This window comes from Danio rerio, chromosome 18, assembly GCF_049306965.1.
Source record: "Danio rerio strain Tuebingen ecotype United States chromosome 18, GRCz12tu, whole genome shotgun sequence".
NCBI classification, from domain to species: Eukaryota; Metazoa; Chordata; class Actinopteri; order Cypriniformes; family Danionidae; genus Danio; species Danio rerio.
Window position 1 is genome coordinate 27,062,794 of NC_133193.1, and position 22,847 is coordinate 27,085,640.

At 34.7% G+C, this 22,847-nt stretch overlaps 2 protein-coding genes across 2 annotated transcripts in view; one reads left to right on the forward strand and one right to left on the reverse strand.

Annotated features, from left to right (window-relative positions):
- The window catches only part of LOC565819 (novel protein similar to elongation factor RNA polymerase II (ell)), an 86,759-nt gene extending 76,016 nt beyond the window's left edge, over positions 1 to 10,743 (reverse strand). The window contains exons 1-2 of the mRNA XM_689088.9: positions 10,596 to 10,743; positions 4,185 to 4,232 (exon numbers count right to left, since the gene is read on the reverse strand). Coding sequence (XP_694180.3) covers positions 4,185 to 4,232; positions 10,596 to 10,733 — 186 coding nt within the window. The 5' untranslated portion in view covers positions 10,734 to 10,743. The remainder of the gene's footprint in view (positions 1 to 4,184; positions 4,233 to 10,595) is intronic.
- A 7,359-nt stretch (positions 10,744 to 18,102) lies between these two features.
- The window catches only part of fkbp16 (FKBP prolyl isomerase 16), a 93,010-nt gene continuing 88,265 nt past the window's right edge, over positions 18,103 to 22,847 (forward strand). Inside the window, exons 1-2 of the mRNA NM_001386852.1 lie at positions 18,103 to 19,055; positions 21,610 to 21,779. Of these exons, the coding sequence (NP_001373781.1) occupies positions 18,503 to 19,055; positions 21,610 to 21,779 (723 nt within the window). The 5' untranslated portion in view covers positions 18,103 to 18,502. The remainder of the gene's footprint in view (positions 19,056 to 21,609; positions 21,780 to 22,847) is intronic.

A 22,847-nucleotide genomic window follows, 5' to 3' on the forward strand; every position in this document is an offset into this window, starting at 1 on the left:
TCTCTCAACAAGCCAACAGATAATACAGTATAATTTATGTGATGATTGTGCATGCATTGTTTTCAAGTGGGAGTTAAGTACACTTGTTATAAGTGAAAGAGAATATTAACTGTACAATCATGTAGAAGTTGCATTTTTTTAAATACATTTTCCAAAGAAAAAAAGCATCATACCAATATGACACAATGATCCAATTCTCGAGAACTTGGCGTCTGTTTTAAATTGGATCTATGAAAGCGTTCTCTTCTACATCAAAGACATCCATCATTCCCAGACATCCTAATTTGTCACTGACCCACAAAAGAATTATGCAAATTGTGCAATGCAACTTCTACACATTTCTGCAGTTTAATATGCTCTCTAATTTAATATGCTCTCTCACTTATGTTCGTGTCTTGGTCTCTTGATTAATACGAGATCATAAAAATGCATGTATAATACAAGAACTGGAGAAAAGTTGTACAAAATTTCCTAGATTTAGTCTGTGAAGATGCAGAATGCAGGCATTACTCCTTGATACTTTGCTTTGTGAGAAGCATTTCGGTTTATTGAAACAGACGTATATATCTGTAGCCTCTGGATAACTCGTTTTGTGCAGCAAAAATCCAATTACCAAAAGAAAATGGGGCTACATGATGTGAAATCCCAGTGTTTGAGAATCCGAACCCGAACCTCCCTAGTGACGCCATCAAAGACACTGAGATTCCATAAATCCTCCAGGATTGGGGATCATTCCCTGCAATATGAAAAGAATTTTACAAGTCGAATCCTCTTTTCTCATGTTATTTCTCGTTGGTTGCATCATACTCCTCCACATATGGAGAAAATTGAGCAAATTAACGCTCCCCCATCTGTACGTAAAAACCTAATCATGGCTTAATTATTTCTTAACTGCCACATGAGCATGCATTATCAAAGGCTGTCAAGTTAGTGGAAAATGGCAGCTGACAATCCTCAGCAGGACACATCCTGACTTTTCACTTCTGACTTTGTTGTGAAAGTCCGGAGACAAGCCAGGACATGCTATATGGGAATTCCCTGGTATGGGGCAGCCCTCCTGCAGAAGGAAAAAAATTACCTGGCTAAGGTTGCATCTACATGAATCTATTTATATTTGGCATTGTGGTTCAAAATGTGCTCTGCACTTACTTTTCAAACATTTATTCTTAATGCAGACAACAATAGAATGTTAGAGATGCACAAAATTAAAATTCTGTGCCAAAGCAAGAGAATTTTGCTGCAGTTCCATGGCTGGAGCAGGCACAATATTATACAGATTCTAACTGGTGGTGCAATCATAGGGCTTGGTGCTGGGGACTACTTTCAGGCATTGCCCAATATTACTGAGTCAAGCGGCAGTGATTTACATGGTAAGTCAATGCAAACGCACGAATAGACATCCTGCGACGCAAATCGCTCGAGTTCAAATATCTGAACTCAAGCTGACATTTGCGCCATGTTAACCAATCAGAAGCTTCCTCTAGTTGGGGTGTGATGGTGACGTAGCACCTGTGGTTGGTGTCCCGGAGGAATCCTCCAGTCAACACCGACAACAGTTCATCAAACTGGGCTTGACTCAGTCAGAAGCACTGCTGAAAGCCTCCATCATCCAGGTAAAGTTTCAGGAGGAGTTTATGAGCTCATAGAGCTGGATGCACCTCTGAAAGGATCTAGTGGACTCAGAAACGGCCCTAAACGTATCTACGCTGTTTTTCAGCCTCCATAAAGCACAAAAAACACTGTTTTTTTTTTTTTAATAAACTCCATATTAGCCATTTAGCAATGAAGCTACAATCACCGGGCACACAGAAGCCCTGCCAAATCCGTGTCTGTTCTGAAGTGAATTTGACGTGCACATGAAGCGGATTTGACGCCCGAATGAAGCGCGGTTTGAAACACGAATGAAGCGAGTAAACTCAAATGTTCACGCAGCTATTTATACACGAATAGCGCTTACACACAGCATGAGGCAAGTTATTTAATTTGGCAGCCATCTTTAAAACACCTTGGGCAGCATGCTCAGGCATTCTTTCTCAATAGGGAAAAATCAAATTCTCCAATACTGCTTGCCAAGCTTACGATTCAATTTCATATTAGGAATCAACAACACAATTAATCCACAACTGTCTCATAAGTTTCAATTCCAAACTTTCAAATCACACAAAATCTGCAGAAACTGAGGGCTGGTTCGAGCCCCTTCCCCGAAGAATCGTCAGTCAATTGACCTTATTCTCCGCAGACGAGCGGGCGCTGCCATTTGAATCTTTTTGGCACGAGACTTCCGGTCTTATTCACGTCCATTCATTTTTAGACATTAAAAACTGCTCGTTTCACTGTTTGATGTTGCAAACTGATATTTCCTTGTTATATTATTCTTCTTGGTCTGTATAGTCATGCAAACATTTGTTTGTAGAGCGAGTAGTTTGACCATTTTTTGCCGTTTATTATTCCTTGTCATTTCTTCCATAGGTGACTGAAACGGAAGTTCTAAGACAATCGCAAAAACAGGCGCACTTCCGCATTTTAGAATAAGGTCAATAGCAATTGATGATTGGATCCTGTACTAGAAGGCGAGGCTTCATTCGCCATATTGACCATTACACTTTTCCCCATTCAAAACTATTCAAGTGACACGTATGTATATTCTGTAGTCTTTGATGCAGCCCAACTTTTGCATGTGTGTAGAACAGTTCAAGATGAATGTTTAGAAAAAAGAGCCGACGAGTAAAACTTCTTTGTTTGCCACTGAGCATACACAACTGAGCACATGATGGACCAAAACAAAAAAACGATGTATTTCCAGGTCATAAGAAAGACCAGAAATGTGAACGTCAATCTCCTGACTGCTCTGCAAAGATTTCAGTGCATAGTAAAACGATGATACTCTGTATCATATCAAGTCTGACTGAAGTGAAAGCATCTCGAGGTTAAGGCTAATAGAATGACTGATAACATGGTTTCAGTACTGTGGACTTAACATCACTCCCTACCCCCAGCTGTAATAGCTTAATTTGTCACCCTGACACACATACAAACACGCACACACACATACACACTTGGCTCAAATACCTCATTAATGCCCAGCAGCCTATTATCTGAGGAGGAGGGGAAACGTTCAAATTCACTGCAGCCAATTTGAATATGCAATGGGCTAAAGATATAATCACTAAATCTAATTCGACAATTAGAACGGATTCCAGTTTTACACACTTGACACAACTACACTACTTCAATTTTAAAGCAGAAAGAAACTCCATTAGATCAGATATTGCTCAACTACTACATGTGACAGTATTTTGTATATTGTAATTGGTGGAATCAATGGGGGTCGAACGATGCTTTAGGAGACACGGCGACCACGGTTATATCTCCTTCTCGTCACAGGTCTTTCATGTCTGCACTGAGACAACAGGCATAGAGACACAAGAGGCTCCCTTGGGTTTACCAACACCCCCACCTCTTCCCAGAGCTCTTGACAAAGCCTTTCCAGTTGCCAGTCTGACCCAGTAACCTGGCGAGCAGCTCGGGGGTGTTGAGTAGCCTCTCCCGGGCTTCCGACCGCAAGAGAGTCACACAGTCCTCTGTTTGTACATGGAGCAGGTCCTTTTCCTGTCCAGCTTCTGGATCAGATGGCTATGTATTAGACGGGGGCCCGATAGTGACAAGCAGGCGCTGATGGGGAGGTGTGCTACAGCTGAATGTGCTAATCCGGTTAGACACAGGCATCTTTCTTTAAAGCAGTTTCACCGGATTGCACTGCCTACCAGAAATCCACATAGGCCGTACAGTGTGACCGCACGCCAATCTCACTAGCTGTAAATAACAATACTCTCATATAAACCCAACCTTTGGCCTGCCAAAGATACAAAACCCTAGAATCTCATCCAAACAATGACATTCTCCTGATTTACGGCACATAATTGCGCATATGAACATGCACGCTACTATAATTATCTAAATGTTCCCAATCTAGTCAAGCAGGCCCTGAGGGTGGCGTCACTGCAAGCTACAGTTCCCCGTCCATGTCAGGCACTGGTTTAGGAGCTCATGAAATATTGAGAGAGAGCGCAAGCGGCTGAGGGGTGCCGTGAGTTTTTTTGCTGCACGACTCAACAATCAGGTCTAATTAAAGCATTGCAATTTTTAGGCATCAGGAGGGGTGAGGAAAAACACATTCATCTTACCCCCTGGTTCCCCTTGAAGCAAATTGCCGGCTGATTTGGTAAGGACCCCTGGGGACAGAAGAAAAAAGGTAGAAGAGGTTGGTAAGCATCTAGTATTTTTATAGAAAAGGATTAGAAACAGGGATGAAATACTGAAAATGCATCATCGCCACATAAATTTCTAGGTTAAATCATTCATAACGGATGCTTTAACTCTCATAATGCAGTTGAATCCATAACAGGCGCATCATTTTTTGTTTAGTTTTTAGTGTGGGAGTGAAACTTTGTAAATGCACCCATTAAACTATTAAAGTGTACTTTTAGATTATTTTGCAGGTTTAGCATTTGGTTTTATCTTAACATAAAATTGGTTATTTATAATAATTTTTTATATTTTTAATTTACAATATAAGGTGTTCTAGTAACTACATCATGGTCATATTCAGTGTTGAGGGGAACGTTTACAAGTAACGTGTTATGTAATAATATTATTTCCTAAGTTATGAGTAGGGACATTTTTTTATATTTCTGCAGAGAATTTGTAAAAAAAAAAAAATCTGCAGATTTCTGTGGAATATTTTGGGAGTATCGTAACTTAAAAGTTAATACATGGAATAAAAAATCATAGCTTTTCAACTTTTATTTAATGTTTACAATGCAAATTCATCTAGATCCACATCTTTGGTGAATAAAGCAAGTCTATCATATAATAGATCTACTAAGAGACAGAAAATATTAGTTTACTAACTGTATATGAATGTATTCCTTGCAAATAAACCCAAGGAATATATTTAGTCAATAATATTACAGAAATTAGTTTAAAACTGAATAAATCTACAGAAATCTGCAGATTTCTGCACATGCAGATTCTGTGTGGGCCTTGTAATGAGTTAAGTTTTAAAGTGATTAACTTTAAAAAAATAAGTAATAATATTTGAGTTACTCTTTTTGAAAAACGAACGGTGAGTTACTTTAATTAGTTTAATTAATTCTCTTTTAAAAAATAAATTGCTGAATTGCAATTAAAGTAACATTAAATTCACCATGAATAATGCAGTCAATGAGCGAATGTGTTTATTATTTTGAACGCATCGAAGAAAAGGAAAAGTGGATTGTCTCAAAGGAGAGTGATTTTACTAAAAACAAATAGTGCAAATGTAGCAAACACACTGCTTTAAACTTTCAATAATATGTATATATGGGATCTATGTATAGATCTGGGCTCAAAAAGTTATCAGATAACATTATCCTAAAATATTTTTGTATGTTTTTTTTTATAAATTTAAATGTAGGTGTATGCTATTCAGTGTGTTGTTACGTGCAGAACTCTATTTAAAAAATGAGACAGCAAAAAAAAAAAAAAAACGTTCTGAAAGAGATCAAGCCTCAGCCAGGTAATAAATAGCAAAATAATAACGCAAAAGTAACATAACACATCACTAAAAATAAAATGTATACAAGTAACATAAGTAATTACTTTTTTGTGCATTATTTTAAAAGTAACTGGCAGTGGTGTAAAGTAACAATTTACAAACATTGAGTAATTGAGTAGTTTTTTACAGAAATAGCATTTTTCTAAGTAGTTTTAAAAATGTCCACTTTTACTTTCCCTTAAATATATTTTTAGTGCAGTTTCAGTACTTTTACTCCACCACTTTCCTTCAACCTGCAGTCACTACTTTATTATTTCCTGTCTATGAGGATTAGAAAAATCAGTCCTTTAATTCCTGTTCAATCATATGGACCAATCATAGAAAGTAAATCGCATTATACAGAACCACCTTAAGATATGCAGCGAACTTTTTGGAAGCATTAGAAGTGTCCAAGAAGATACTTTGCATGCAATGACCCAGAGACTATTAAGACTGAACATTACTAATGGGAAGATGAAAATTGTTTACTGTATAATGACCAAAATGGCCTTAAGCAATAAGTAAATACACTACAGAATGTTACGTTTACACACACATGCACAAATTACATGTAATACATGTAATCAACCTTTCCCAGTGTAATACGTACTACTCTTGAGTACTTTTTAAAGGGTTACATTTTACTAATACTTTGAGTAATATTTACAATAAATACTTTAGCTCTACTTGAACTACATTTTTGGGCAAATAATGGTACTTTTACTTGAGTATATTTTTCCACCACTAGTCATATTCAAATGTTTGACATATTTGTTGGTGCATTCACTGCATGATTAAATGGAAACTTACTAATCAGATACAATTTACATTGTTATGACAGTTTTATATGCATAAAACATAGTGAGTCTATGCAATTGCCATGGCTGTTTTCAGATATTGAATGCATTATTAAAGTTAACAAAAACAATGCAAAAGTTTGTTTTTTTTGTACCAGCCTCACTAAGAAGTCAGGAAAAACTAATAACCTCTAACTTTCAATTGTAAAACAAGTTATTTTTTGGTCCTTTAGGTTTTTTTTTTTCAATGCAATGAAAGTTCCCATTAACTTTAACAGTAAGGACAAAACAGAGATAAAATACCTTTTTGTTCAGCAAAGTGAATCACACAGGTCTGAAGCGACTTAAGTTTTCATTTTCTTAAGTGTTTGCCCACACTGCCAGCATTTCCACAAGCTGTGTTTAGGTACTAACTTCAGTGAAATATCATGCCTACCTATTGGCCTCCCTTCACAGTAATTACAGTGTCCTATTACTTGCTTGCCCTCATTGGCAGAGGCACAGTTCTCTCCTGTATTAATTCATGCAGACTGCAAGCGAGGGGGGTTGTTTCTGTGAGAATGAAAGGCTGGCTGTCACTGGCCTCTCGGCGGTGCCATGGTTCTGCTTGTGCGAACCTAAAGATCAAGGCCGGGCTTCGCTAATCTGCATTGGAATGTGTCCGATTAATAAATATCAACTTGAAAGACCTTACGTTAGTCAATCAAATGTTATTGTGCGAGGCATGGACGAGTATGAGGATGTTGAGTGTGTACAAGAAGTGGGGGTGGGACAGGGCAAACATCATGGGAAAAGCTTTTAGCCACGACGCTTAGTTCTTAGCACTAATTAGGACAAAGGTAAGCTACAAAAAGCTTTTTCTAAAGGTGCGTCAGATAAAATCAAGCAGGGCTGGACATTATCTACCTTGTGGTGTTTGTCCACCACATAAAGAGTGCACAAATAGGCCTTTTATATAAGCATCTTTCGCGCGCTGAGCTTTTAACACTCAGCTCAGTACAACGTCTAGAAGCATTAACAACATGTATATAAAAAAGACTCATTCACATCACTAATGTAAATTGCTGAGACAGAAAGGAGAAAAATGAGGCTTCCCCCACATAGCTTGAAACCATTGAACAAGGTCAAAAGATAGTAGTTATTATCTTCAAGATACAGCTGGAGCTTTGGTCAACAAGCATGTTTATCTATTATGGATGTTACTGGGAGAGGCCCTCATGTCGCTCCACACATTCAGTGCATATCAAGTTGCTTATTAAAAAAATACAGGCTTATTGGTTATGTGTTTGTTGTCATGTGGTCAGATTAGTGGCTAAACATTACTGAAGGAGGTGGTGGTGGTGGTGTTGATGCTAAACTGAACTTTGGTTTTTATACTGTTGCAGTGAAAGCCAGTAAGCACATACTGAGCACAGTTCAGAGGAGGACAGTGGGGTCTCTATTGACCTGACCTGACCACGTATTTAGACTTATTACAATGAATTAAGTGTGTTTGCTTATTTATTTTTTGTTACCTAATCTGTAACTGATAGTGGTACCTGTTAGTTAAACCCAGACTTACCAACAGAATCACATGTGACTGACTGCAGAGCCACCAATTTCAATAAATGCTGATAAATAATTAGCTTTTAGCACAACTTTTAACATAAAATTCAACTGAAATTAATAAATATTTAACTGTTATCAAGTGTATTTAGAGTTTCTGCAGGTTTTATGAACATAATTAAGCCTTTATAACACCTTAAGAACAAGTAAAGAAAACTGCTGACAGGGGAACATTATATATGTCTCTAAAAGTTAATTTATACTAGGAAGCACAACATACGAACAAACAATGTCTATTATAGTTATATTTAAATCATTTAAATATTATCAGCCTATTCTGATCACGTCTCGTTAAAATTGTGACCATTTTACATATCTACAGATTATAATTTCCTATATGTTTACCTGGGAAGAAGGTTAAATAAATGTTTTTTTTTGTTTGTTTTGTTTTGTTTTTTTTCTGTGAAATTGATTCAAATGACAGTTATTAATAAAACAATAATGAATATCTGATAGTTGGCTTAACTTAATTCAAAAGAAAAACTATTTCCACACTCCAGTGACATTTGGAGTACACTGAACATACCCACTGTACATATACATTTGTAATTATGTTCATTCCTATCTGCATACTTCTGATTATTAATAGCAACCTGTACATATATTCATCTATAGTTAATCTCTGTTCATAGTTAATATTATTGTTTTATTCATAGTATATGCATCTGTAAATATCACTATAGTTTTTCTTTCATTTCACTTTATAACTTAAACCTGTATCCTGCACTTGCTGTTATTGCACTCCTGGTTTGACCTAAACTGCATTTCATTGCCTTGTACTTGTTCATGTGTAATGACAATAAAGTTTAATCTAATCTCATCTATTTTGTCCTTAAACAAACTCACTTAATTTGTTCAATTTTGGACAAGACATGATTTTGTGAAACTTCCACCTCAGCTAAATGTAACTTGATTTAAAGGAATACCCTGCCAGACTGTCAGCTTTGTTATCGTTACTGACAGTTATTGAGACAGATTGGTGAGCTAAATATTGTACATTCACTGACAAAAACACCAACAGATTACTAACAAACCCCCTCAAAATCCTAAAGATTAAGGATTTATTTCCTACTTTTCACTCTTTCTACTGGGTCACATATTTCCGACAATAGGAGAACGTTCATTATGGAGCTCCTGTTGCAAGCTCGAGGAAGTCTTCTCCCGTTCTGATTGGGTCGAACGACATTCTACTCCGCTCGACTGACCAATAAGCGATGACATCGGGACGGCGTCCAAGCGTTTAAAGGACTAACAACAATACGACAGAGCACGCCAACAAAAACACACCTTTATCCTCCAATCACCGACGAGAAGCGCTGGAGCTCAGATGAAGCGAACTGGCTGCGAGCCCCGTCCAGCTGGCGAACACGTTTTACCGCTGAGGTATTGATATTACTGGAATCTGTGCTGTCTACCCGACGGCGACATTGATAAGCATATCGATTACCTTAACGGAGGATAACTTGCAAAAACGCGGCGTGCAAGGAATTTGCTTTACATGAGGCGACACTTTTAAATTTCGTTTAAAGGGACGCATGTACATCCGCGTGCTGTTTTCAGTGGAATACAGAATTATATATAACGTTTATTGTTTGTGACTGACAGCCACAGTCACTTACGTTGCAGGTTCTTTACAATAAAAGTAAAAGGAGGCGCTGTCATTTGAATATATCACTCCCTAGTCCAGTTGAAAAGATATATAGGTTTGTAACAACACAGATAAAAAACGTATTTGTTTTAAATAGAACTGTCCGTTTGACAGATTATTTCTATATTTAGTTTACTAATTGAATGCAAGCAGGTCTAAACTTAACAATACGAGGTTTCAATGTTAAATCTTGAAAGGTTTAACCCTTTGCAGCAAATGTAAATCTTTGAGTGTGTGTGCATATATATATATATATATATATATATATATATATATATATATATATATATATATATATATATATATATATATATAAGAGAGAGTAATGAAATGAGAGGAGTGAAATGCATAACATTAATCTTTATGACTAGGCTACTTAAATTGTTAAATGGCACTTATTGTTTAGCTGATGAGTTCAAGCATGAGCCTTGAGCCCCTCTCAGACCGTAAGATCCCCGTCAGAGTTCCGGGCAAATTAAACATTTCTTGTTTTAAAATGCCAATAATCATAATAAGTAATGCATAGTCCAGGATCAAGACGGTGTCATGTTGCATTTCGTATCATTTATCAGAAATAATACCTAAAGCGGCGACTTTATCCCTATTCTAAACTAGAAGATATCAGATTTTGCAAAGCCAATTTCAACTGGCTTAAAGGGAAAAAAATAACACGATTGACATATTTATTTTTGCTACACCATAACAATTAATAGCCTAAATCAATCAAGCAAAACCAACTTTAACGCAACAGTAACAACTGACTGTCCGATTTCCTCCTGGTACTCTCTGTCCCTGTTCAGACAGCATATGGCACTTGGACCGACACACTTTGCCTTAACCAATCAATACTTTACAAGCAGCTATCGGAAGGTACTGTTTTTGGAAGTTGCGAGTTGTAAACTTTTCTCTCTGTCCCATTGAGATCAGTGGAGCAAATGAACAGTGGCGAAATCGAAGCAAAACGCATTACCTTAAGATTCTGATAGGCTTCCAGCGTCCGGATGGCCGTGTCGGTTAGTTTGACGTGAAAGATGGTTTTGTTGGGAATGCTTTTATTAATCTTTCCACAGGAGAGTCCATACCGATGCTCCTGTCTCAACGCTGCCATGTCTGGAACTGAGGTGAACTGGCGACATTCTCGTCCAAACGTCACTCTCTGCCGGGCGGGGCTACGAGACAGCGTTGTGGCGACGTCATAGACACACACACAAACACGCGCGCACACACTCAATGTACATGTGCATTTCACTAATAAACCTACTGAACTAACATCTCCGCTTTTTTATATTATGGTGATATCACCCCTGTATTTACAGGGGCGGACTTAGTAATTTGGGGGCCCTAAGCTATTCCATGTATGAAGCCCTAACATTAAAACTCTCTTTCTATATACAGATATTTTTTTTCCTCTGTAGATTCGTTTTTTGTTGTTGTTTTTTAAAAAAAATAAAATTAATGTAAAATTAAGTACAATTAACAACTTCACAAACTAACTATATGTACAGTTAATTAGCCATATTCGTGATTAGATTTTAATATTTGCATGTGCAGTATGAAATAGCTAAATGTTCTACTATTCATGGAGGCCCCAGGTTTTAGTAAAAATTAGTAATACAGGCAAAATCTTAATGGCTATAGACATATTTTACAACATAATAAAAAAAAATAATAGAAGAGCTATATGATTAATATAGGCTTCTTGGCATTGGTTGGGGCCCTCTAATCCCCCTGGGCCCTAAGCGACTGCTTACCTAGATTACTGGTTAAGTCCACTCCAGTATGTATGTGTATATATATATATATGTGTGTGTGTGTGTGTGTGTGTGTGTGTGTGTGTGTGTGTGTGTAAATATATATATATATATATATATATATATATATATATATATATATATATATATATATATATATATATATATATATATACATACATACATACACAGACACACACTGGGAAAATCTTCTCTCTGTTACACAGAAATTGTGGGAAAATAATTCTGACTTCAACTATACATATATCACGTAAAATGCGAGGTTTTAAATTTATAGATATTATGTGAAAAATAAATATTTTAGCATTTTTTAGATTTGTCTAAATTTATTTATGTCTTCATGTATCCTTGAGAGCACATTAACTATTGTTTAAAAACCAATTAACATAATTTAGTTATTCATAAATTATTATTTATCTTATTTAATTATTATTTTAAATTAATCAAGGTTAATATTCAGCAACACAATGATTAACAAATCATTTTAAATCTTACAATACACTGTAAAAAATCCTGGTTGTCTTAAATTTTTGAGCTGAATCAAATTAACCTTATGCGTCCATTGAACTTAAGTTAAACTGACTTAAAACTGCTTGCATTACATATAAAATTAAGTTAGAACATGATTAACGTAGTTTAATAAGTTACAATCAATTAAAAACATAAGCTGTCATGACTAATTGTATATATATTATTACAGTGTTGGTTTTGCTCATCAAAAGTATTTTATCATTTCAAATATTTTAATTACATTTTTAATAATACAGGCCAGAACAAGAATACAGGCTATGTCACCTATATTTTGACATTTTATTTTCACATAAGATATGTGAAATGTATTTACCTGATTTAAATGTACAAAATGACTGACTTGCGTGCAAAATTTTGTCATTTCTAAATGTTGACAGGTTTTTGAACAACCTGTAACGTGATCTGCTTTTCTCTTTTATGAATGTGTAAATCAGGCCCGTAGCCAGCCTAATGAAATAAGTGGTTCTTTTTTCTCAGAAAGTTATTCACCTCATTTACTATTTACCTATGCATTTTAGTGACATTTTGAGCACTATTTTGCTGGATTAGCTTGTCAGATGGTCATCATAACTACACTTTTTGATGTACCAAAAACATTTCCTAAAGATTTAGAATAGAGAAATATGAAAAAAAAAATATTTATACTTATTATTTTAAAATACAAATTTAGCACATCATATATCATTACAAAAAAAAAAAAAAAACATCATAAAAAAGAGTCTATTGTCATTTATTAGGCAAATAAGAAACTGGCCAGCACATTCAACTTTCCTCAGTCAGAATTTGGCCATTTGAAATAATAAAAAGATAAAACATAATAATAATGATAATGAAGAGCTTCCTTATTATTCTAGCCTCTCTTATAAAAAAAGTAAAATTAAAAATTTATAGCAACAATAGCCTAATTTAGTGTTAAAATGAACTTTATTATACTTCAAAATTAACTTTTGGTGCTTTGCACCTTTTTAATGGGTTTTTGTCCAAGATTTAGAATAAAAGTTACTTGTAAAAATGTTTATTTTCTATTTAACAACAATACAGTCACTCAGTATTAAAAGATGACTTCACTTGTCAGATTTACATCTTAAAGCTTTCTTCGATTTGTTAATTTTACTATTTATGATGGCATAGCAGTCAAAATAGAACAAATGAGCTCTCGTCAGTGAAGGGTGGGTCTTTCGAACTACCTGAACCCCACTGGCTATGGGCCTGTATAGGTGCATATGTATAGTAAATTAATTCACAAATAAATACAAGAAGAACATTTATGCACTGAAGCTATATAAAATGCTTTTATCAAATCACTTACAGTTTTATTAAATTAGAAAATATAGATATTACAAAAAATATGTTAGAACAGATAAAAAGCAAAAGCTTTATATAACAAGGTAAATGTAATAGTGAAACAAACGTTGATATACCATCAAGTCATCTGAAAAATCTCAATTTCACGTCCGAACAAAACTCTGCATGTCAAATCCGCTTTTCTAGTACCATATCAAATGAAAACAAATATTCCCCTGAAACCAGTCAGTTGAAAAACAACAGCTATCAGTCTGAGATGAAGCAAGCAAACATGAGTATGTCTGAGAAAGCTTCATTGTAGCAGCAATTGCAAGTCTTGAAGATTACAAGGTATTAAAGAAATGTCCTGTGAACAAAATGATGAGGGAAAAGCTCAGCCTGTCATTTTAAACAAGATGGAAAATGTGCATACAGAAAAACGATTCACTTAATCTAGCCAGGCAATCATCTGCACCTTTTAAGCTTGCAAACAGATGAGGTGAAATGGACAGTGAGCGGGAAAAATAGAGAATTTAGGTTAATTGGAAGACATAATCCCCAACAGACAAGGTGCTTGGGCCTTTGGATTAAGGAGCTCTCTCTCATAGTCTCTAATGGAAACTCTACTTGCCATATGGCTGTCTGAGATACAGGGACATCTGAAGCCGGCTGGATGAAAAAAATATATAATATATGCTTCTTCAGATTGTGCCTGAAACCGCTTTGGAATATTATGCCATCTTACATTAAATATACACATGTATTCAACTTCTATTAGGCAGAATCATTAATGAAGTGTCAGAGTTGTACTGTAAATAGTGATTAAAGTACATGAGATTTACTGGGGTGGTGCAGTTGCTTTGTAAAATTCAAAATAATATATATTTATATTTCATAGCCTTGAATCTTAAACAGTTTGTGACCTGAAACTCATTATCATTTACTTTAAAAAATTGTTTCACATTTAGCAAGAGAATCTTTCAGAGCTGGTATGATATCCCCATATGTAGCAATCCCCAGTTGATAGATTTAAGCTTGCCAAGTCGATAAACAAAGATTGGTCTTTTATATAAAATCCCTTCAAGCCATTTTCCCCCGTTCAAAGTGTAATCCTATACTGTAAAAAACAATTACTTAAAAAAGAGAGTAAATATATCGCCTTAAAAGTGGCAAGTTGATTTTACTTACAAAATGTAAAATATTTCTATTGCAACTTAGAACTATTAAGTTAACTTAATTTTTTATAATTATGCAGTTTGTTTACATTATGAAATGTGATTGGTAAGTAAACTGTTACAAAATAATGTAAGTAAACCTATTGTAACTTGGAACTGTTAGGCTGACTTAATGTTTATTATTATGCTTATTGTTCTCACTTTTTTAAAGTCAACTTTTCTTTTTTACAACGTAAGACTATTTTAGCATGTCTGTTTTCAAATAATTACTGCAATTATTACACTATTACATATTTGGTGCTTTATTAAGTCTATAAAATCTACAATCATAGCCTGTATTGAGTTTAGAAGACACACTGGAGCCTGGATTTTAGTTACTGTCACTTTGCTAGATACAGAACAGCTGAAAAAAAAAAAAAAAAAAAAAAAAAAATATATATATATATATATATATATATATATATATATATATATATATATATATATATATATATATATATATATATATATATATACAGTATACTGTATAATAAATGTGTACTGGAAAAAGTGATTAGTTTACTTATGTATTAAAATAGTAAATGCAATTTGCATAATAATAAAAATTAAGTCAGCTTAACAGTTTCAAGTTACAATGGGTTTACTTATACTATTTTTGTAAAAGCAACTTATTTCTTTTAAGGCAATTGGTTTATTCCCTTTAAGTAACTAATCACTTTTTACAGTGTACACAGTAAAACCCAAAATGGTAGTTTAAACCATTTGAGGAAACCGATTACAACAAACCATTTCATAAACTAATCCAAATGAGTACTGTGAACCTAATCTATTTTAGTAAATGAAGCAATTTGAGCACAGTAAAACCTAATAAATGAAGAAAACTCAAACCATCTGAGTACTGTAAAACCCAAAGAGTTAAGGCAACTCAAACTGTTTGAGGAAACGGATTGCAACAAACCATTTGAGTAAAAAAAAAAAAAAAGTCTATATGAATAATGTGAACTTAATCCATTTAAGTTAAAGTAATGAGGTATTTAATTAACTCATTACCTTTAGCACTGATTTCAAAACTCTTTTCAAATGAGTAGAATTAACTTCCAGTAAATTTTGAGTTAACTACACTTATTTCATTTGATAAAGTTGACTGTTGACTTTTATATTCATTCAAATTCTAGGTTGCTTCTTCATCAACACTACTCTACCATAGCTGTTCAAGCGCTATTGTAAGTTTCAGGCTAAACAAGAAATCAATCCTTAAATTCACTCATGCCATAAACAGTGCCAACCGCCTCTAGAGAATGCAGAAAACAAATACAACTCTCTAGAGTGTTTTAACCGTAGAGACAAAACCAAGATCAACATTATCAAAGCTGAACATGAAGTCACATCTTTGTGCATTTACAGTACAGTAATGATGTGACACTGTTAAATGGGGCAAGAATGTAACGTTTATTATGTTTTGCTCAAATTTTGACATGTACAAGCGGTCCAAATGCTGCCAAGCGTAAATGATTGATTGCTGTATTTGAGTGTTTTTTTTAATGTAAGTGTAAAACAAAGGACATGATTGGAAATGCTTGTCTTGTCTTGAAATTATCCATGGCTCATTGATGTTTCATTTACACTTGGCATGTCACAAACCTGGAAAAACCTGTTCATGTTTTCAGTGTTATTTTCGGTCAATGCTGTTCCAGTCATCGGAATATAGGAAAGCTTTTTCATGTTCATGGTGTTTGCAATTCGTTCTTTCAATAGATTCAATTTCCATTTTGATCTTCACGCTTTATTTACACTATTTTAGCATTTTAAAGTGTGAGGTAAGTCATATTTATTTATTTATGTATTGATTGATTGATTGATCAAAGTTTTGAATAGTTACAAAAAATAAATAAATGTGTAAATAAATAAATGTCTCTTGTTTAAATTTCTGTTTATAAAGTAGACAAAATATGTTTCTAAAGAAATATTTTTTCTACAACACTGATAATGAGATTTTCTTATTTATTTTATTAATTTTGAGCAGGCGGCATGGTGGCACAGTGGGTAGCGCTGTCACCTCACAGCAAGAAGGTCACTGGTCTAAGCCTTGGCTGGGTCAGTTGGCATTTCTGTGTGGAGTTTGCATGTCCTCCCCGTGTTTGCATGGGTTTCCTCCGGTTACTCCGGTTTCCCCCACAAGTCTAAAGACATGCGCTATAGGTGAATTGGGTAAGCGAAATTGTTCATACTCTCTCAGATTTAAAGGTACAAAAGCTGTCACTAAAGCAGTACCTTTTCAAAAGAGACATATTTATACCTGAAGGGTCCATAATGGTACCTTAAAGGTACTTTACATTTAGGTACTAATATGCACCTTTAAGCTACCACTGTGGACTATTTGTGTACAAATATGTATCTTTTAAAAAGGTACTGGCCCAGTGACAGCTCCTGTACCTTTATTTCTGAGAGTGTAATGTATGTGTGTGAATGAGAGTGTATGGGTGTTTCCAAGTGATGGGTTTCAGCTGGAAGGGCGTCCGCTGTGTAAAAACATGTGCTGGATAAATTGGTGGTTTATTCCAACTTATCCAGCATGTGTTTTTTACACAGCGAACACCCTTCCAGTTGCAACCTATCACTGGGAAACATCCATACACACATACACAACAGTCAATTAAGCTTACCCAATTCACCTATACCACATGTCTTTAGACTTGTGAGGGAAACCGAAGCACCAGGCAAATGGGGAAAAACCTTGCAAACACAGGGAGAACATGCAAACTCCACACAGAAATTTCATCGAGCCAGCCAGGGCTCAAACCAGTGACCTTCTTTCTGTGAGGCGATTTTGCTACCCACTGCACCACCATGCTGCCCCAGCAGTAAATCATATTACAGTAATTTATGAAGAATCTTGTGACACTGAAGAATGAAATTATTTCAGTTTTTTCATCATGAATAAATTTAATATCTATATTTAAAAATGTAAAATATATTAAAAATCTATCAAATTTGATATTAATATATATTATATTTATTTAAAATTAGAATTAATTAATTAATTAGAAAGTTATACACTTTCATTGTACATCAATATGATAAATAAGCAAATAAATACAGCCTTAGTGAGCATAACAGAAAAATGACTAAATAAAATTACTGAACCCAAACCTTCGCATTTTCTAAATTAGTAAAATATTCAGCATCTACTCAGCAAACAATTTTGTGTTTAATAGACGTCTGATAGACATCTAAATGCAGACAGCTAAACTTGGGCTGTGAAAATCTAATAGACATCTAAGAATAGTCCAAAACAGAAATAAATGACTAGACACATAAAGTCTGTCAAATAGACAGATTAGACAGACTTTATGTTTCTAGTCATTTATTTCTGTTTATTTGATGACTAGTCTAGTTTTGGCCTATTCTTAGACATCTAGTAGATTTTCACTGACAACCCAAATATGTTTTAGCCAAGATGACTATGTTTAAATGTCTATTAGACACAGACATCTTTTAAAAACAAAACAAACAAAAAAAATAAAAAATAAAAAAAGCTTGCTGGGCTAAGATAAATAATTTTTCTGTGTTATATTCTAAGTCAAAAATAACAGGAATAACATTCCAGTCCCTGAGGTCTTCTTATTGGTGGACGCATACACGGAAACAATATTAGGGGACGACGTGATGAAGTCATTAAGAAGCTTACAGACGTTGGGGCAGATTAGATTTTGCTCTTCTAATCCAACAGATTATCAGTGCACACAACTCTACTGACCAGTAGGGCTTCACATTTTAACACAATGCTCATGCACTGATCATTTCTTGCATCTTTCGATAACAGAACATCTCTCGAATCAACACATTTCCTGCAAAACATTCATAAAAGGACTGTTTCATCAGTGCTGCAGGAGATGGACTGGCTACAGATGGGATTTATGTCATGCGGAGATGCACTTCCATGACAATTCTATTAGAGTCCATGTGGACACACCATGCTTTAGAAAATACTACACGCTGTTACTAATGGATGCAGGTGCTCATCGGTTTGGCAGTTGAGCAGCAGGGACATCAATTTTTACAGACTTGGCGTTTATCGTGTGCTTGGAAGATATTCAACACTTTTAGGAAAATAAATGGTATCCTTAGCACCGTGTGGGGACATGGAGCCAGAAGCTGGAGATCCAGAGGAGACAACATTGGAAACTGAGATGTTTGCGAAATCAGAAGAGCTGAAAAGTGAAGAAAGTGTTTTGCAGCCCTGGGAGGAACCAATAATGGAGTTGCAGAAAATGAATATCACTGAAAAGGAGGTTGAGAGGAAAATAGCAGAAGAAGGAAGTGAGGAGAGAGATGAAATGGAGAATAAAGAGGCAGAAGAGAGTGAAGAAGAGTTTGCTGAAAGCTTTACAGATGCTAATGCCTCCACCAGTTACCCAACAAATGAGCCCATTACTTCAAAAACCCACATCGGCCCACCTAAATCCATTGAATCCAATCCAATGGAGGACAGAGGAAAACTGTCTAAGACTCCCAGCTTTGGGAAAATGGTTCGGTTTAAGGAAATTGAAGTAGTGGAGGAAAGGGACACCTCAGACGACACTCTTTTTCCAGACTTTGACATGGAAGAGTGGACCACCAGCAGGTTTGAGGAGCTTTTTCTGGCAGACGACTGGAAGAACATTACAGGTGAGATGTTCAAGTGATCATATGAAACCCTAAAGAATTCAACTGTTTACCTGGAAATCAAATCCCATAAATGTTATATTTGTTCTACACTGCAAGGTTTCATAAAGGGTTCACAGTGAGGCTACAGATTAGAAAAAAATTGTTACAATTTAGAGTAAAATTCCTGAAGTGAACTGGACGTTACTGAGACATATATTTTAGAATGATGTTGAACTTTCAACTGAAACATACTAATAAGTAGGGGGCGGGGCTTTCTTTTTACACATCAATCATGCTTAGCAATTTAACAGAAAGAGTTATGAAATTTGTGACTGAAGCAGTCAAACAGATATTATCCGAGAAGGACCACCACTCCAAACGTTGAAGGAGATGGTCAGGTTTTGATTGAAGATTACAAATATATATATATATATATATATATATATATATATATATATATATATATATATATATATATATATATATATATATATATATATTTAATAATAATTTTTTTTTTTTTTTACTGGATTAACATGCATGGATTTATTGTTTACCTAAAGTATAACAATTTGCACTAGATTTAAAATTTTCATAGTTTCAAAGTCACACAGACTTAAAAAAAAAAAAAAAAAAAAAAAAAAAAATATATATATATATATATATATATATATATATATATATATATATATATATATATATATATACATATATAAATTATATATATATATATATATATATATATATATATATATATATATATATATATATATATATATATATATATATATATATATATATATACATACATATATATACATATACAAATATTTTGCTTGTGGTTAAATTTACCATGGTTCCAAAAAAAAAAAAAAAAATGATTGAAAAAAGATGCTTGACTGAAAGTCAGTCACTGTACACTCTTAAAATTTAAGGTAGTTTCTCGACATTGATAGTTCCATAAAGAACGCTTAACAGCTAAAGAAACTTTCCACTGCTTAATAGATGAAAAGGATTTTTAGAATATTAAAATGTACTTCACACTGACAACAAAGGGCTCTTTGGGGAATCCAAAATGATACTCGTACAGTAATACTATCAGAGTCCCATTTTTGGAACCTTTATATTGAGCAGAATAAGAGTTGTATTGATTTCATACAACACTACACTTTTGACAATACACAATATTTTATAAGCAAATATTAAATATAAGCAACATTTTGCTAATGTTACTGCATGATTAGCATGAAGGACATTGTGATAATTTAAAGATACATATTATATATATATATATATATATATATATATATATATATATATATATATATATATATATATACACACACACACACACATATATAATCATATACACACACACACACACACACACACACACACACAAAATATAATATAATATAATATTATACTACCTAATATTTTTAGCTTCTCTTGAATATTGCTGTTTTAAAAATTATATAAATTTGTGTGTACTAATTTTGGACAGTTATCTTTATAAAGCGCCAGATTTGGTTTCTGTACTGACTAATCTGTATATGCACAAATTTAATATTGTAAAGCTTCCTATAGAAAATATTAACTTAAATGAGATATTTATGATGGGCGTACTCGTATATGCTGAGCAATGGCATCAATTGTTAAACAAACAAACAAAAAAAATTATATTAACCTAAATATTTCAATTGTGCAGGTTATTTAGTGAAAAAAAAAAAAGATTATTAAAATGTTCTTGCCAATAATACAAACTTAGCTTATTTAGTAACAGGCCAGTTAACTGTAGGGAACAATAATTGGTTGTTCTGTGCAATAAATAACCTTTATTTCTTTATTTTTGCTATTGTGGCAGCTGCTTACTTGCATGTTTTGGATGTTGGTTTTTGAATGTGATGGCGGTGAACTGATGTCCCTAAAAGTAAAGTCTTATTTCACCTCAATATTACAATTCTGTCATCACTTATTCACCGTCATGTTTTTGCAACTGAAGAAAAATGTTTGCGTTTTGTTGTCCAAACATTAAAAGTCAATGGAGTCTGATGTTGTTTTGAGCATCATTGACTTTCATTATATAGACAAAAACAGCTCTTCTTTCTGTTCCACAGAAAAAAAAAAAAAAAGGTCATGCAGGCTTGGAAAATCATGTGGGTGTTTAGAGTATGACAGAATTTTAGATTTTGGATTAGCTAAACCAGAAAGATCTTCATGGTCAACCATTTACTCACAAAGGTTTTGTTCACACTTGGCAAGTTTGGTTTGTTCCTGATGCAAACAACATGTGGACTGGGATCACTTAAAAAAGATGTATTTTTCCATTCGAAATGTGGTGTAGTTAAACCAAAAAATAAGCAAAACACTAACCAAAGATCTAAACAAACCAAAATCAGGACATGATGTCACAAAGTGTGATCATAAAAATGACAGAATAGCCAAAAAAGGACCAAACAAACCAAAATAAACAAACTACGAGTTTGAACACACCCCAAGAACATCCCTTAGGTCTGACGCTATTGTTTTAGGCTCTTGCTGATTTCTTTCACCTCCTCTGTTTTCCTGCTTCTAGATGACTGTCTGCTAAAGAAAAAAGTGTTACAGGCCGGTCCCGAGAATGCCCTGACCCCGGCTTGGGGTCAAGAGGTCACACTGAAAATGCAGGGTGTGCTTGAGGACAGGACTGTGGTGGAGAAAGACAGTAAACTGGTCTTCATTATTGGAGAGGGAGATGTCACCCAGGTGAGACACACAGGCTAGCAGAGGAGGGGCTGCCACACACACACACACACACAGACACACACACACACACACACACACACACACACACACACACACACACACACACACACACACACACACACACACACACACACACACAAGAAGCCCTAGAACACCTGCCTGCATTCTGCCTGTCACCTTGCACCTGCTGCCTACCGAGTTTTCCATAGGGATTAACCTGTGTTTTCACATGTTGGGTTCTGTATGTGTTTACTCAAGGCTGGGAAAACGTCAGCTCCTTGCTGATTCACATCGCAGTGGAAAGTTAGTGAGGCTAAACTAGTTTGCCAACTTGTTTAACGCTTTGAAGGATTGGTTCACCCTAAAATGACTCTACTGTCATCACATACTCACTCTTATGTTGTTGCAAACACATTCAAACAGAAATCCTTGGAGGTTAAGTAAACTCTGGCACCTCAAAATATTTATTATGAGATACAAGAATGAGGAAATGATTTAATTAAATATTTTATTCGCATATATTAACAATGATCAGTAAACAATGCTGTATGAGCTAAATAATTAAATCATAGTCACAGAAGATCATCTATGCTTGCTTGACACGTGAGAACCAATGTGCTTCATTCTTGTATGTCATGTGAGACATTTGAGCTTTCAGAATCAATTACATTTGTTATCTATTTTTTCATGAATGCGCCAAAATGAAAATTCTGGACTAAAACCAAAAACAAAAATAAAAAAAAAGGTTTGTAATGCAGTGGGTAGTGCGTTGGCGTTTCTGTGTGGAGTTTGCATGTTCTCCCCATGTTTGCGTGGGTTTTCTGACTGTGTATGGATGTTTCCCAGTGATGAGTTGCAGATGGAAGGGCATCCGCTGTGTAAAACATATTCTGGATAAGCTGGCGGTTCATTCCGCTGTGGCTACCCCAGATTAATAAAGGGACTAAGCAGAAAAGAAAATTAACGAATGCATTGTAATTATGTATCATTTTAGAAAAGGTGGCTCAGTGATTAGCACTGTCACCTCAAAGCAAAAAGGTTGCTGGTTCAAGTCCCAGCTGGGCCAGT